The sequence below is a fragment of the Bombyx mandarina genome, chromosome 11, assembly GCF_030267445.1.
Source record: "Bombyx mandarina strain Sakado chromosome 11, ASM3026744v2".
NCBI lineage: Eukaryota > Metazoa > Arthropoda > Insecta > Lepidoptera > Bombycidae > Bombyx > Bombyx mandarina.
The window spans coordinates 18,441-36,184 of NC_143218.1; the positions used below are offsets into that span (position 1 = coordinate 18,441).

The window sequence follows — 17,744 nt, forward strand, 5'->3', positions numbered from 1 at the left end:
ACCCTTGGAAATATCAAAATTTTCCAAATATTTTTTTGTTGTTTTTGTTGTTTGTTGTTTGTTTGTAAGTTTGACTTCACCCACTGAATTAAGATGAGAAATACTACACAGTTAAGGTCGTAAGAGGCAGGGGTATACTTAACGATGATGCTGACTGTGTATTGTTAGTTAAAAAGGCAAAACCAAAATGAACATTAAATAAATTACATATTTCAGAACCATCAGATGAGCACCTATCATTTAAGAACAATTCGTTAGGAAAATCCCCAGCACTCCTCTGGATTTAACAAATCTCCAAATTGCTTACTAACACTTCAAGATATCATCCTCACATTTTGTATGTATGCATTGTAACAGCAAATTTTTAAGGCTTTTTGTCTTTCACGAAGAACAGAAAAACTTGAATAGTCAGCCAATCGACCATAACATTTCCATTTCCTATGAAATTTTTATCTTATCTAATCGGTGGACTTCTTCAAGTTCCCAGAATTTAGTAAGGTCATTGTGAATTTTAGTATCGTCATCATTAAGACTGTTTGATATATGGAATGGTTACAATGTACTGTTTTGTGTGATGTAGTGATTGTAGTCATAAGACCGCAAATAATCCAACCAAACTGAGAGTTTCTTAACTTTGGATTATTAGGACCGAGAGAGTGAGTCTCGCGGCCAAGAATCTCCCAGAAAAGATCGGCACTGATGAGTATTTCAATCGGCGCTGGTTGGTGAAAGTTGGATCTGCTAATTGGATGCCATTAGGTATTTGTATTTGTGTAGTATCTATATGTAATTAGGTATGTGACCTGTTATTTGTGGGTAATACAACCTGATGTGACGTTGACCTGGTTGACTAATGACCTCAATTGCGCCACACAGGTCTCTGTGACCTTACCGGTATGATGATGGCCTATGCCCATAATGTTGACAAGGCAGTTTGAGTTTGACGGTAAACACAGCTTCTGTTTAAGTGTCTCCGTTATGAATGAAGACTGGCTTCTACAATCGAATAGGGTGCGAACCTTTTCTGTCTTGTTCGTCCGTGGATTAGCCACCTCGATTAAGGCTGTAGATAACAAAACTTGATTTTTATTCTGTTTAGAAAAATTTACAATAGTATCGTCAGTGCCGTCTGCCACTGACTGGATATAAGGTTTGCAGGAGCAGTGGTTTCCTTGCTAGTGCAAGCAAAATATTTCTATATGGCTTATCTTGCTTATTATTAATATTAGAAGTAGTAAAGTTAGAATGCATTAATTTATACGAATTACGATTTATAGACTCAAGGACGTCAGCATGATTAATTAAAAATTTATAAATTGTTCCAAATCGGTACAACATCCAACGCGCCACGACACTCCTCCCATTTCAAAAGAGTGTGGCTGTCCAGCTTTGAGCACATTATGTGAATTATGAGGACATCCCATTTGTCGGTAGGTTGACCTAGGCTAGACAATGCCCTTAAATTCTTAGTGATGTGATCTACCATAAATCTTAAAGATCTATCAGACTCACGAGTTGTCTGTTGAGTACTTAATAATGAATTTAAATGATGATTTATCAATTGACGCTTATTATCGTAACGATTTTATTTTTGGTACAATTTTCCTTGTCAGGGAAGGCAAGGGCAAGCCTTGTCTGTTCTATATATTTTCTGAAATAATTTTCAAAAAAGCCGAAGCCAGGTCTTATATGATATATATTATTATGGGGTCTGCTGCGTGAGTCTTGGTTCAGGCAATATGGGGTTTAGATCCGTTACCGGAACGATTATGTCCAATTTCACACACACAGCAATTTATTACATAAAACGATAAGAAGGAGAAAAGCGACAAGTACAGTTGAATAGTTCACAGCAAACGGTAAGAAAAAGTCCATGCAAAGAAGGAGACATAAACTATACACACTAAATATTCAATATAAACTTAGTCAATCGAGACAGGCGTATGCGAGTAATGTGACGTGAGCTTCGCGGTCAGAGGTCTGCGGACGACTGGCACAGGAAGCTGCGACGGCACACCTCGTGCCGTTCACACAAAGACTTGTGAACTACGCAATCATGTGTAAGTCACCACACCACTCCCCTCAGAGACCACCTCAGGATGGGCGATAGTAGTCTGGAAATATGACTTTTCTACCGGATCTTGTTCTGTGAGACGAGCGCGGCGATTCCAGACTTTCTTTTCATCACAGGGTTGCTTAGGTATTTTTCTGTGTTGCTATCTAATAAGTAAGCTGGTTTGATCCTGTCTATGGAAACGTTGATCTCTTTTCCGTTTATCAACCGCTTGTACACTTTGTTGTCTCTGTTAATAACTTTGTAGGGGCCTTTATACGCTGGTTGAAATCCACGTTTGACTGCGTCTTCTCTGAGGAATACGTGCGAGCAAATGCAAGATCTTTGTAGATAAATATCTTCTGGATAGAATGATGTGGTGTTGGGACTGGCTGTAAATTGCTGGCAAATGACCTGATGCGGGCTGAAAAATCAGTTATATCCGTATCATGCTTGTCAGTTTTATGACCAAAAAATTCTCCTGGTAGGCGCAGGCGTTCACCATATAGTAATTCGGCTGACGAGCACTGAATGTCCTCCTTAAAGCACTTCTTATGCCGAGGAGCACGATTGGTAAAGTTTTGGTCCAGTTGATGTCGGCATAACATGTAATAGCAGCCTTCAGCTGCCGATGAAACCTTTTAATGAGACATTGCATTGAGGATGGTAGCTGGTAGTTTTGCGAATGCTTAAACCCTATGAATTTGGAAAGTTGTTCGAATAGTGCTGATTCAAATTGTATGCCGCGATCAGTGACGATGTCAGTGGGACAACCAAATCGGGCAATCCATCCGATAAGAAGCTTTTGCTACTGATTCGGCCGTAATATCAGTCAGTGGTATAGCTTCATCACCGGGTAAAACGATCAATGCTGTTAAACAGTACTTGTATCCCGGAGGAGGTAACGGTCCAATGATGTCTAGGTGTACATGATTGAATCTTGCTTTTGGTAAATCGAAGGTGCCTAACGGTGAGGCAAACATGTCGATTTATTTTTGAGCGTTGGCAAGCTAAACATGCTCTAGCCCAGTCACGACAGTCCTTCCTGAGTGAAGGCCATACAAATCGTTCAGCTACTAGTTTAGCACTAGCCTTTGTACCGGGATGGCTTAATGAGTGCAAGCTTCAAATATTTGTTTCCGTAAGTGCTTTGGCACCAGAGGCCTGGGAGTCGGCGTGCTGACATCGCAGTACAGTTGTTTTTGACTTCCTGGTATATTTTAGCTTCACGAGTTGTAACGAAGTATGCCGTCTTAAGAAATTCACTAGTTCAGTGTCCGTATCTGCGCTTTGGCTAACGTTTCGAGATTTACAGGATTTTGCAGTTCTTCAACTTGACCAGCCTGGGAAAGAGTGTCAGCCACAACATTATCTTTTCCGGATATATGTTGTACATATGTTAGTCGAAAACTGTGATATGTAGTCTAAATGTCCATACTGACGTGGACTACAGTTTGCCTTCCGCTGATGGAATGCGAAGCATAACGGTTTATGTCAGTATAGATGGTAAAGTTGTTGCTTCTAACCAATGCCTGAAGTATTTGATGCTCTCGTATATTGCCAAAAGCTCTCGATCGTAGGTGAATATTTTGTTGCGATGGGCTTAACTTACGAGAGAAGAATGCCAGAGGTTCCAATTTCCGTCCTTCAGCTGTTGTAATACTCCACCAATAGCAAATCAGACGCATCAGTCACTAAGCTCACCTTGGCATCACAGTCAGGATGAGCCAGTAAAGCTGCGTTACAAAGGCTTTCCTTACAGTCTTCAAATGACTTTAGTGAGTCCCCCGTCACCTCAATTGGATGTGATGCTTTATAGAACCTGTCAGCAAGGAGCTTAGAGCAGCTTGAATATTGCAGCTTTGGGGATAAATCTACGATAGAAGTTTATCATGCCCAAGAATCTTCTAAGCTGCTTAGCTGTTTTAGGGACAGGAAATTCTTTGATGGCTTGTACCTTGCTTTCCAGAGGTTTTGTTCCATTCGCGTCAATATGGTAGCTAAGAAATCTACCTCCGATGCACCGAAGACACATTTTGCAGTGTTGATGAGCATTCCATATTCTTTCATTCTGATGAAAAGCTGATGTAGGTGCTCCAGGTGCTCAGATTCATTACTGGATAATATGAGAAAATCATCGATATAGGGGAAGCAGAAATCTAAGCCACGTGTCATCTCATCGACAAATCTCTGAAAAGTTTGACTTGCGTTTCGCAACCCAAACGTCATGTACGGAAATTCAAAGAGTCCAAACGGGGCTGTTATCGCTGTTTTTGGTATATCGTCTTCAAAAACCGGTATTTGATTAAAAGCTTTAACCAGGTCAATGGTAGAAAATACACGACAGCCAGATAGGCTATGCGCAAAGTCTTGGATATGGCGAATCGGATACTTATCTGGTATCGTGCGAGCGTTTAGCATACGATAGTCGCCACATGGTCGCCAAACATTCTCCTTTTTAGCAGCGAGGTGTAGTGGTGCGGACCAGGGACTCTCAGAGGGTCGCGTGGTGCCGTTAGCCAACATTGCTTCGAATTCTGATCTTGCAATCTTCAATTTTTCAGGTGCCAGTCTTCGAGGAGTACAGGCAACCGGGGGCCTGGTGTGGTGCGGATGTGATGTACTATGTTGTTTTTTGGTGTGTGGTATATGCCTGCCGGTCGTGTCAGCTCTACAACTTAGAAAGCAAAATATGATATTTAGAATTGCCGGTTACGACCTTTACACTAGATATTAAACTATCAGTTACAGCAGAAGCAGATACGGTTGACAATTTGTACTAGCATCAATTAAAAGCTTATTGCGTATGTCTACGATAGGTTAAAATGAGACAGAAAATCTACGCCAATGATAGCTTTAGTTACATCAGCTACTGTAAAACGCCACACAAAATTTCTACGCAAGCCTAGGTTGAGATTAAGTTATATGTATCCGTACGTGTTAATCGTAGAACCATTGGCCGCGCACAGCTCGTATTCCGTCGTTTCCCGTTGTTGACGAAGAAACTGAAGACGTGATCTTCTATCCGTCACGAAGAGGCGACCGGTGTTTAATGGGCAATCTTCAGTCGCCATTATCGACTGCCCCGAATGTTTTCCGATGGTGTGTAATCACAGGGCTGGATACATGTCTTCGCTTGTTGACCAAATTTGAAATGGTACCAACAAAGAGGGAACCGCTTATAGTTGGACTGGGATCTTCTCGTAGGGGTTCGCCTACGATCGTGGAGCTGCTGACGATTGCGAGAACGGGACCGGGTGTGCACTTCCATCGTTAGAGCGCTGACTTGTTTTGTTAGTTCAGTTATTTGTCGAGCCATGATTTCCAGTGCCGAGTCTTCTCTTGATGATGTTGCTGCCACTCTCTTGATGAGGTGCACTAGGTGCGACGTCATGGACTCTGTCAGCCAGATCTGCCAGTTCAATGAGAGACAAAGTCATCAGAGACGCGATGATAGTTTGCAGGTTGTCTGGTAAACGGCTTGTCCATATGGACCGCAGAAAATCGTCTGGTATTGTAGGTCCAGCTAGTTGTCGTAGATGTCGTAAGAATTATGAACACTTCTGATTGTAAAAGCTGTTTTACCTTTTTCTCTTTAGACACGGAGAGCCGCTTAATCAGTTCGCTTTTAAGGTACTCATATTTTTTTGTAGCCGGTGGTGAGGTGATGACGTCTTCCACTTCAACCGCGTACTGTCTGTCCAAGTTTGAAAGCACGTAGTCAAATTTAGTTAAATCGTCAGTTATTCTTGCCATGTTAAATTGACCTTCTATTTGACAAACCATATTAGTGGTTTTTCCGACCAGAAAGGCGGTATCCGTACACCAACACGAAAAAGTTCCGCTGGATTACCGGATGGATCAACGGAAAATCAACGGAAATTCATTTTTCGATATTTTTTTGTGTGGGGTAGTTAGCGAAAGAGTTGTGTCACTATCTTCACTGCCCATTTTGCGAGAATATTCTTCTCGGGGTCACCAGTTATGGGGTCTGCTGCGTGGGTCTTGGTTCAGGCAATATGGGTTTAGATCCGTTACCGGAATGATTATGTCCAATTTCACACACACAGCAATTTATTACATAAAAACGATTAGAAGGAGAAAAGCGACAAGCACAGTTGAATAGTTCACAGCAAACGGTAAGAAAAAGTCCAGGCAAAGAAGGAGACATAAACTATACACACTAAACATCAATATAAACTTAGTCAATCGAGACAGGCGTATGCGAGTAAATGTGTCGTGAGCTTCGCGGTCAGAGGTCTGCGGACGACTGGCGCAGGAAGCTGCGACGGCGCACCTCTCGCCGTTCACACAAAGACTTGTGAACTACGCAATCATGTGTAAGTCACCACATTATTATATCCTGAAATAAAAATGTCATTAAGGCCGAAGCCAAGTCCTTTATAATTTCTTCCTGAAACAAAAATTTCAATAAGGCCGAAGCCAAGTCTTATATATTTTCCAATCCTTGTAAAATGGCAAATTCGAGTTTTGCTGTCAAATCCAAGTTCAAGACTTTTTTAAATCTTAGCTGGAATAAAAAAAATTAGTAAACAAAATATCATAATGTTATGGACGGAGCCATAACTTCGTCAAATCCTTGTAATCCCATTTTTAGATATCTCCAACTGTTGAATCTATAAATTCACAAATTGGCTTAAAACTTTCTTGATTTCTTAATAATAGCTGAAGAGTACGCGGGATGTCCTCAGCGTTTACATATATACACAGCAGATGGTCAATAAACACTAATTTATCCAGTGAAAAAGCAGAACAACTAAATAAAATGTGATCAAGGGACTGTATATCGTTATTGCAGTAATTACAAACTGGAGAAGACAAAACATTGATTCGAAACAAATGAGCATTGAAGCGGCAATGACCTAATCTCAAGCAACAGATGGTTGTATAACACTTCCTATCAAGGTAAGAATTCCCTTTAATGAACCAAGGGGAAGAAATTTTCTCTTTAATTTCAGCATACCATTTACCTTTTGACTGAACAATTTCTAGCCAAATATCTTTGAATTTTTCACACAATTTGTGCTTTATTGTAATTAAAAAATCTGAATCTGGAATTGGTACTTGTTTTATAAGATTATTAGGGATTGCTGCAATGCATTTTGCCAAGTAATCAACCTTCTCATTGCCAGCAACACCAACATGCGATGGTGTCCAAAACAAAATTATATCTTTATGATGAATATTAATTAAATTATAGTACTTTTCCCTGATATCAAAAATAAAATAACTGGGGTTGGTAGATAATCTTGGATTATCTAATGCCTTCAAAATGCTCATACTATCAGAGATAATTAGCCATTTCTGTACTGCCTGAGCTTCAATATAATCAAGTGCAGATTTTCGAAGTGGTCGTGGCCTAACAGATAAGACGTCCGGTGCATTCGTGTTGAGCAATGCAACGGTGTTCGAATCTCAGGCGGGTACCAATTTTTCTAATGAAGTACTCAACAAATGTGCACGATTGACTTCCACGGTGAAGGAATAACATCGTGTAATAAAAATCAAACCCGCAAAATTATAATTTGCGTAATTACTGGTGGTAGGACCTCTTGTGAGTCCGCTCGGGTAGGTACCACCGCCCCTCCTGTTTCTGCCGTGAAGCAGTAATGCGTTTCGGTTTGAAGGGTGGGGCAGCCGTTGTAACTATACTGAGACCTTAGAACTTATATCTCAAGGTGTGTGGCGCATTTACGTTGTAGATGTCTATGGGCTCCAGTAACCACTTAACACCAGGTGGGCTGTGAGCTCGTCCACACATCTAAGCAATAAAAATAATAATAAAAAATAATAGCAAGACCCTCGGCTGTAAATATACTTGTTAATTGAGGAAGTTTATTACCGTACCCCTTTCAAGCTTTGCAGTCATGGAAACTGCCATGGAAACAGTAGTACTATTTTTAGCACCATCAGTAAACAATTTATTATAGCTCTCGTATTTCTCTAAAGCTAAATATACATCCTCCTTACACTTTAAAGAATTATTTATAACAACTTGAATAGGATTCAATTTAGTTTTATATGTTGTGTTATAACAAGGCCAAAGATCATTTTCACATAAATTATAGTCTGTTTTAAATTTTAAAATTTCAGGGAGATCCTGAGCCAGATATGGAACATGAGATTGTACATTATTTGAAATACTTTGTAACTTCTAAATGAGAGGATGCCTTGACACAGACAAGAGCTTCAAAAGAAATGTTGATTTAAGATATTCAAATCTTAATGACAATGGAGGAATGTTACATTCCACTTGCATGGAAATAATTGGAGTGGACCTCATTGCACCAAGAATAATGCGTAAGCATTTATTTTGAATTTTATCTAATTTATCAACTAGATTTTTATTATCAGAATAACATAAAAAACCATATTCAAAATGACTGCGAACAATAGACTTATAAAAAAAAATGTGTGCGTGTACTAGTGTACACACGTAAGAAGTGAAACTTGTTTATGGCCTTATTTTTCGAAAAATGATCTACATGCAACTTTCTAGAAATTGGTTAAATAAAGTTAAATTAGATAAAGTTTAAACAAAAGGATTTTATTATCATAGACATGAATACAAATAATACAATTATTTCACTTTACCTTTTTGCTACTAAGATTATTACAGCATTTTATTAATTGTAATAGAATTATTACTATCATTGTCATTGTCATTATATATTTTTGTAATTAATGGCTTATGGTAACTGAAATATGAAATATATGGTTTACATTCCACGAAATTTAGTGACCGAGTAAAAACTCCATCAATTGTAGTGCCAGATCTTGTTGTTGACGTTTGAGGACTGTTTTTCATGGATAAATTCAATTTATCTTTCAGAAATTCAACTAGCTTCAAAGAATTTTCCGATGCAAAATTTACATTAAAATCTCCACTTAAAATCATCGGTATTTTATAATTATTGTTACCGAGTAAAGAGGCACCTTCACTTGTGTACGGCAACAATGAATGGTGAAGAAAAAGATGGCGCGTAACGGAAAAATGTGACGCGTAACCGAAAAATGTGACGGTAAATTTTTTTCCAACGCCGATAAAGAAGTTTCACTTCAAAAATCAATAAGATTTTTAGATCAGCACCCCACGAAGTGCCGGTCAAAGATTTTAATATGTTAGTAGCTTTTAATGTACGATCAGTTAAGCATTCAATATATTTGTTAAATTTGAAACTACTGCTGAATATGACACCCAAAAATCGAACAGAATTGTCAACAGGTAGTATATTATTATTATAGAAAATTTTAATTTGAGACAACCTAATATTACGACCAAAACAACAACCTTGCTCTTGTCAGTATTAATTTCCAAATTAAGTTCGTTGAAATAGCTAAGCAAATTTTGTAAAGCAACGTTGATTTTTTTGTATAATAAGATACAGATCACCACTCCTGCAATAAACTGCTAAGTCATCAGCAAACTGCAAGTTAGACACATCATTGCCCAATTTAAGATTAAGCTGATGAATATAAATAATAAATAAAAGCGGGCTTAAGATCCCTCCTTGTGAAACTCCTTTATAAGGAAGTCTAGGACCAAACAAATTATTGAAGTGAAAACTTCTTTAGAATCGTTGTGATTTCAAACCGGATGCAACGGAAAAAGCGACAGGTAAGAGACACAAATACAAAAATGTGTAGGATGAAGCCAGCAAAGAGTGAGACAGAAATATACATACTATTTAATACAGTGCCATCTGTGAGATTTTTGAAGTGAAACTTCTTTATCGGCGTTGGAAAAAAATTTACCGTCACATTTTTCGGTTACGCGTCACATTTTTCCGTTACGCGCCATCTTTTTTGTATTCATGTCTATGATAATAAAATCCTTTTGTTTAAACTTTATCTAATTTAACTTTTTTGTATTCATGTCTATGATAATAAAATCCTTTTGTTTAAACTTTATCTAATTTAACTTTATTTAACCAATTTCTAGAAAGTTGCATGTAGATCATTTTTCGAAAAATAAGGCCATAAAGAAGTTTCACTTCTTACGTGTGTACACTAGTACACGCACACATTTTTTTAATACTAACGTGTGTATGAAAGCTCTTGTAGTGAATTTTAATTTAGGATTATACGTGAAATTAAAATATCAATTCACAGAGGGCGCTACCTTACAATTATTTACTAATGACAAAATTTTACATATACTTAAGACGTTTAGGATAATTGTATTTTAATTTTGGAAGGTTTCACTTCTACCACGTGTAAATTGCACACATTTTGTTTTTTTTTTATATTTTACAAAAAAAAATCTTTCTAGTAAAAAGTTATATAACTAATTGACCAACTTTCCAGGTAGCTGTAATGACAACAAAATCGAAGAAAGCACATCAATATTGACATTGTTAAATGCGCCAACAACATCAATAAAAAAACACAAACTAACTTTTCATTATGGGACAAAGCATCACGGATATCCAGACACAAATGACTGAGGCTTTCCCGGGCAGAACGGCCACGACGGAAACCAAATTGATTATAAGGTAGAATTTTGTTACTTTCTATATAAAATTCAAGACGTTGTTTAATTAATTTTTCAAATAATTTTTCTGAGCGGGAACTTAAAGTAATCGGACGATATGAGTCTCCAGAATCTGGATTCCTACCAGATTTTAAAATTGGCACAAGACAATCTATTTTCCATTGCATAGGAATTATCGAATTAGACCATAGTTTAAAAATATGTAACAGTAACAATAGATTATTATTATTTAACAATTTAAACATTTTATAAGAAATCCAATCTAAACCACATGCTGTATCTTTTCGAGATTTTAAGGCTGCTTTTAACTCTGTAATTGTGAAATCATTTATAAGGAAGGAATTTGATGAATTAATGTTATTAGGATTGAAAGTAGAAAATTTTTGTACTGTATCTGGAGTGTATTTAAGAAGAAAATCATTAATCCATTCACAATTATTAAATGCTGCAGGAGGAGTTATTAAGTTTTCTTAATTGTTTCCAAATGTAATTTATTGGACTTAATCGACACAGTGATGAACTGAACTTTTTCCGACAATCTAAGCGTTCCTGTTTAATAATTCTTTTTTTTAAAGCTTGTAAACGTTTAAAATGTATGAAGGAAAACTGACTAGGTTAAGCTTTGAATTGTGAATATGCCTGTCTGCAATCATTCACAGCTTTGGCACACTTGTCATTCCACCAAACTAATGAGATGGTCTTTTTCTTTTTTGGATCATTTTGCGAATTTTGAAATTTATTCTTTGTGCTTACTTTAATTTCTGACAAAGTAATAGCTTTAGTAACTATAGAACAAAACCTATTATAACAGTCCAATATACTTGTATGATCAATCTGAAATCCATTGAGCAATTCATTTACATTTTTCTCATACAAAACCCAATCTACCAGTTTCAGGTTAGCATGCTGAGGAATGTTAGAAGAAAACTGAAGAAAATTAACTGATGAAGACACTGTATACTTAGTTACAGTGGGAAAATGATAACTTCCTAGCGAATCAGAATAAACCTGCCAAGAACAAGATAAAGCCAATGAAGATGTTACCATTGTTAAATCAAGACCATTTATTTGGTCTGAAGACATGCGAACCTGCTGTTGTAGGTTGTCCGTCGTTTTAAAAGCACTAAATCATTATCGTCAATGGTATCCATAATTAATCTGCCCCTAATGTTAGTTCTGCTACAACCCCAAGAAGTATGAAAAGCATTAAAATCGCCAGCAATATTTAATGGTTTTGGAATATCACTCGACAGACTATCAAATTTCCTTTTTTCAAAAATAGGTGTACATTGGCCAGGACTGTTAAAGCTTATTCATGATAACTGTTAATTATAAACTTTAATTATAACGGCTACATTTTGCAGGGAATCATCAAAAAAGGTATTGATTTTCTTGTATTGTATACTATTATGAATTAAAATGGCTACCCCGTTGTGAGAATTGCCACAGCCATTTCTCACAACTGAGTAATTTCTAATATTAAATTTTATGTGAGGTCTTAACCATATTTCTGAAATTAAAGCAATATGTATAACATTTTCATACATAAATTTTTGTAACTCTAATTGATTGCTTAACAGACTTTGTGCGTTCCACTGCGTGATTTTTAATGTGGGAGATCCTTGATCCATCATTCTTTTTTTGTATAGTTTCCTTAATGCAATCTAAAATTGTTTGTGAATTTATGTTTGTGTTGTCGTTTTTATTTAATGTCATTACTTTTACTAGTGATTCTAATAGTAAAGAAAGAACTTGTTTGTTTGAAATTATAATATTTGTTAAATCCTGTGTATTTTCTGTTTTATTTAAAGATGAAAAATCTTTTTTTTTAAGAATCTCAGAATATGGAGTACTGTAAAATTTGTTTTTATTCTAAGTAAAACATCTTTTGTTTTTCGAATGATTATAGGAAATTTTTATATTAATGAAATCCAGAAATTTTCGAGGTAGATCATCAAGTTGATTCTGGCTACCACAATGGTTTCTGAATATATGTCTGAATAAATAAAAACACACACACAAATACAATTATTACACAATTATACATTATTTGTATTAGTATTATTGAGCTCTTCCACCCATCTAAGCAATAAAAAAAAACTTCATTTAAGTGTATTCAAAATTATTTTAGTTAAATTATTTTATTTATTAATTATCGCTTAAATAATAAATATTCTGGCGAAATATTTCTTATAGCAGGCAACATAAATCGTTCTGCTTCAAGTAATATTACCATCTTTATCCAACTAACGATACGCCGCGTAACTAGTGAACTAGAGTAAGAGAGATGGATATTAATTTAAAATGTTTAATAGTTTCAAAGCTACATCTTCGTCGCATAAAGCGGCTACACTTTTGTGTACGCAAGGTACTGAGGTTTGCTCCTCTAGTTATATTTCAACTCTCTGCTGTAAGCAGCATACTTATCATCCTCTCTGCAATCATCATATTTGTCGGAATAATCTGAATCTGTCGACACAGATTCGGCGTAAGAATCCATAATTTCAGTACTTTTTACCTCATCAGCTTTATGTTTTTTGCGCTTTTTCGCGCCCATTTTTTCAACAAAAATTTACAAGTAACTTACCGAATATACAGCAAGTTATCTACGTACACTTATTATAAACAACTTACGGCTATTATTTATATACTAATCAAGACAAATTTACAAATATAAACATTTTTTACAATAAAATATTTTTTGTCGCAAAAACGTTCTGTATCTTCTTTCAGGCCCGCGCACCAATATCCTTATTATAACGACTACATAATAATTGCCAAGCATTTTTATAGTTGGAACTAGAAACTTCGAAGTTAGTAATAATGCGTGCTGCATCACCCGTTAAGTATGAAATTAAATGATGAAACTTATGAATTGGAGCAATTCGCTCATTGTTATGAATTAAACTCAAAAAAGTGTCACGTTACTCAAGCCAACGGAAATATGATGCGTCAAACTTATCAATTTGTATTTGGGGCAATTTAAATCCCAAAACATCATGATGATAGACATTGCACTGAGCTGATGATAGCTGACTAGAGTTAAGATCTTTGTAATTACTTTCGTCATGTTTACTTGCATTATGTTGTATAATAATGCTTTGTACGGAAGTGATGTTTGAAATAAATAACTGCTCAATGTCATCTCTCTCATCAACCTCGTTTGTCAAATCACTACGATTCAAAACCTCTATTTGAGTCTGCAAGTCGTCAAATCGATTTGACAGTGACTCAAATTTACTAAGCTCAAGTGTCAATTCAGCAAGTTCAAGAGAATTTTTTTGAGCTTGTTTGAGTTAAATAGTTCCGAAATTTAGGTATTTGCCCCTTTATGGAGCTACGTTTAACAAAAAGATCCAGCAAATCTTGAGTATTTTGCACTAGTTTCACCTCCCATGATAAATAAAAATTATAAGTTTCTAATATATGAAGTAAAAAGTTCGTAAATTAATTTAATAAAATGAAGTAACTGGTAAGAAGAAGCGATAACATAAGCAAAGTTTAGTACTACGGATAATGAAACTATGAAAAAATAGAATAAAATCGGTTTAGTTAATTAATGAATTAAGAATATCAAAGTTATCTCACGCTCCTCGACTAGACGTGACCTGCACTGGAGTCCGGCCCTGCTACACTCTCACCCGGAACACTGGGACACAGCGGTGCTGAACTTGTTTATCGCAGCCAGTAGGTAACGTGCGAAGGCTCACCGTCTGCCTGGAATGTTCGGCGAAATTGTGTGAATTGATTGCAAAAACAATAATGCACAAAGGGATAAAAAAAATAATTAATGAGGCACAGTGGGTATTGAGTTATTTAAATAACTATCTAGCAGAATTTGTAACTAGCGACAGTACCCGCTTATTGTTGGGTGGCCGTCCGCTTGTCTTCCTTTGTTAGCAATATCTATATATTAATACGTGAAGCAAAAACTTTGTATCCCTTTTTACGAAAATTGCGCGGACGGAGGAGTATGAAATTTTCCACACTTATAGGGAATATAGAGAAAAAGTGCACAATGCTATATTTTTTTTTAAATATTGCATAATACGTACGTTAAATCAATAAAGAAAACATTACACACACTACATACCATGTATTTGACGCACACACGCATGCATACTATTTATTGTCAAACTTTTGTTCTTGACGTCTGTGGTCAAATTGAGAATAGCTAAATATTGTTTGTCTTTATTAATATACTAGCGACCCGCCCTCGCTTCGCTTCGGAAACATTAAAACACACATGAAACCAAAAAAAAAAATTAAAAAAAAAAAAAAAGTAGCCTATGTTCATCAGGGACAATGTCGGCTTCTAATGGAAAAAGAATTTTTCAAATCGGTCCAGTAGTTTCGGAGCCTATTCGAAACAAACAAACAAACAAATCTTTCCTCTTTATAATATTATAAGTATAAGTATAAGTATAAGTATAGATTTTTATAGAGTAGCCTTGGCGAAAATGATTATAGAATTATAAAATACAATCATAATAGTGTGCAAACTTACAATTCCAATTAATTATAGTCAAATTTCGACTACTGCGGGACCTCTAGTAAATATAATTACTTAATGCAGAAAACAATACTAAAATTAAGAAAGACACTTTTTTGGTTTGGATATTTTTATGATGTGGGTAAACCTCACTATGAAAAAACTAAAATGAATTGAAATTATATTGAAAGGATAAAAAACACTGTATAAAGACAATTAGCACAAGTACAGACTAATCGATTTGGGTAAATAGGAAAAATGTTATTGGAATTTAGGTTGGTGTGATTATATAGACGGGAAAGTAATGGGAAGGGCACTTAGCTGCATTGACCTGGGCTACGGCTCGATGCTGATTGCTGATTGCTGATCGATGACCGGCGATGGCTACAATGGCTTGAGCTCCAAGATCCCGTGGATACAGTTGAGGACGGCAGCTGGTTTCGACGAATAAGCTTCTGACCGATTTTTCGGCTTGACCATCCGAATGAAAAAATATTCTTTTCCGAAGAATTTTCAAGGTTCTTTTGACGGTCGCCAGATGTTGGATGCTTGGGTTTCTTCAATAAAACTTCCACAATCGATTTTGTGCTTGTGTTTCCTTTATGCAGGTTTTTGTTAATTTAATACGTTGCGAACAAGTTAGCTTCGCACGGCCATTAATTGAAGTGTGTAAAAATGGTGCAGGTAAACATAAATAAAATTTTGTACATTGCTCCTTAAAAATTCGTAGGCGTTAACAGGTTGTAAAATAAATGATTTATTTTACTTTCATTTCGTTGTAGGAATTGATTTTTCTGTTTTTTACTTTTTTGATTACCCACCCATCTTAAAGAATTCGTTTTCATTTGAAGAATTCATGTTTATTTTGATCTCATTCATTTTGAAGAACATTGTTTTTAATACCGAATTCTAAAGTTACTATTATTGGTTATAAAACTAATTTTATTTGTTTTAAGTACAAAAGTTCTAAGCACTGTTGTGTGTTTTTAATTTGTATTTTTTAAGAGGGTTTAAAGTTAAATTAATGACATAACTTGATTTTTATAATTTGCAGTCTCGTCAATAAAGACTGATGTCTGAAACCCCCCTTTAAATGTCGATTTTTTTAATAATTTTACTATAAGTTCTAAAATATTTTTATGTGTTTTAATACTACGATAAATTTTCTTTTAATCAGTAAAGTCAAACCCTCAATAAATCATGTACATTTTGCAGTATGCACTTCAGGGGGGTGCAACTCTCATACAAAGGAAAAAAACAAAATGTGTGCAATTCACACGTGGTAGAAGTGAAACCTTCCAAAATTAAAATACAATTATCCTAAACGTCTTAAGTATATGTAAAATTTTGTCATTAGTAAATAATTGTAAGGTAGCGCCCTCTGTGAATTGATATTTTAATTTCACGTATAATCCTAAATTAAAATTCACTACAAGAGCTTTCATACACACGTTAGTATTAAAAAATCTCACAGATGGCGCTGTATTAAATAGTATGTATATTTCTGTCTCATTCTTTGCTGGCTTCATCCTACACATTTTTGTATTTGTGTCTCTTACCTGTCGTTTTTTCCGTTGCATCCGGTTTGAAATCACAACGATTCTAAAGAAGTTTTCACTTCAAAAAACATTCAACTAGCGTCATCTTACTCCTGTGGCGACGTCATTTTTGAAACGTTTAGGCATTAATGATCTAATAAACTCACAAGACGGCAGATATGTGTTCTGACTCAATAAAAAATGCTAGCGTTGGTACAAGTTGGAATTATTCGGAAACAAAAAAAATATATGTTAGAAACATAAACCGTACTTATCAATAATTTTTATTTTTAACAAAAATCCAACATGTCTTGTGTTACATTAAATGATATTTCTGTTAGGAAAATAAACAGTATCATGGGAATAAACTGCTACTAAAACCAAATTTTAAATTTTTTTTATTTTGGATTGGCAATAGACCTGTGTCGGTCAATTGTTTTCCATGACCCGGGTCGATCGTGACCCATTCGTATAGTGTTCGGGTTATAAAAATTCGATCATTAAGCTCTTCTTAAATATTTATCCAATACCATGGGTGAACTTTAGAGTTATAGGTACTATAATGAAGTGAAATTGTGACCTTACTACGGGCTCATAAGGACTCGCATCCAGGGCCGTAAAACAATCTAAAAAAAAAAAATTACATCCGCCCTAAAAGTTTTTTTTAGGGGATTTTATGACCTGGTAACTGAGACCTTTAAGTCATGTCTTATTTTAATTTATATTCATATTTTTATGAAAAATGATGTTATGGAGTGAAATAAAAATGAAATGAAGATGATTAATTTAAAACATTAATCAACTGGGATGAAATTAAATGAAATGAAATGAATTGATATGGGATGAAATATAATCTCAGTAAAATGGTGGTCATTTACTAAGATTGTTTTAGTGGACTTTTTGGAGGATCCCGAGAAGTTACGTCCAGCGGCTTTGTTTTATTTTCCCACATTTGTGCACTTTCACAGATATTAAACCACCGTTGTTACACATTTAAACCTGAAGAAACACTAAATAGACAAAATAAAACAAATCACACAACTTCACTCCTCGCGTTCCCGCCAAAAAGTCCCGCCCTAGAAGTTTTTTTTTTTTTAAGAGATTTTATGACCTGGTTACTGAAACCTTTAAGTCATGTCTTATTTT

General features: G+C 35.5%; 1 protein-coding gene and 1 long non-coding RNA gene across 2 annotated transcripts in view; both read right to left on the reverse strand.

The window, feature by feature from the left end:
- Window positions 1–2,131: 2,131 nt before the first annotated feature.
- Window positions 2,132–3,036, reverse strand: LOC149501867 (uncharacterized). The gene is made up of 3 exons (XM_089731535.1): window positions 2,907–3,036; window positions 2,556–2,749; window positions 2,132–2,467 (listed from the first exon to the last, which is right to left on the reverse strand). Exons 1-3 carry the CDS (start codon window positions 3,034–3,036, stop codon window positions 2,132–2,134), a joined length of 660 nt encoding a protein of 219 aa, XP_089587661.1.
- A 5,564-nt stretch (window positions 3,037–8,600) lies between these two features.
- Window positions 8,601–17,744, reverse strand: part of LOC149501868 (uncharacterized) — a 56,876-nt gene continuing 47,732 nt past the window's right edge. Inside the window, exon 2 of the long non-coding RNA XR_016323823.1 lies at window positions 8,601–9,131. This is a non-coding gene — a long non-coding RNA (uncharacterized LOC149501868). The remainder of the gene's footprint in view (window positions 9,132–17,744) is intronic.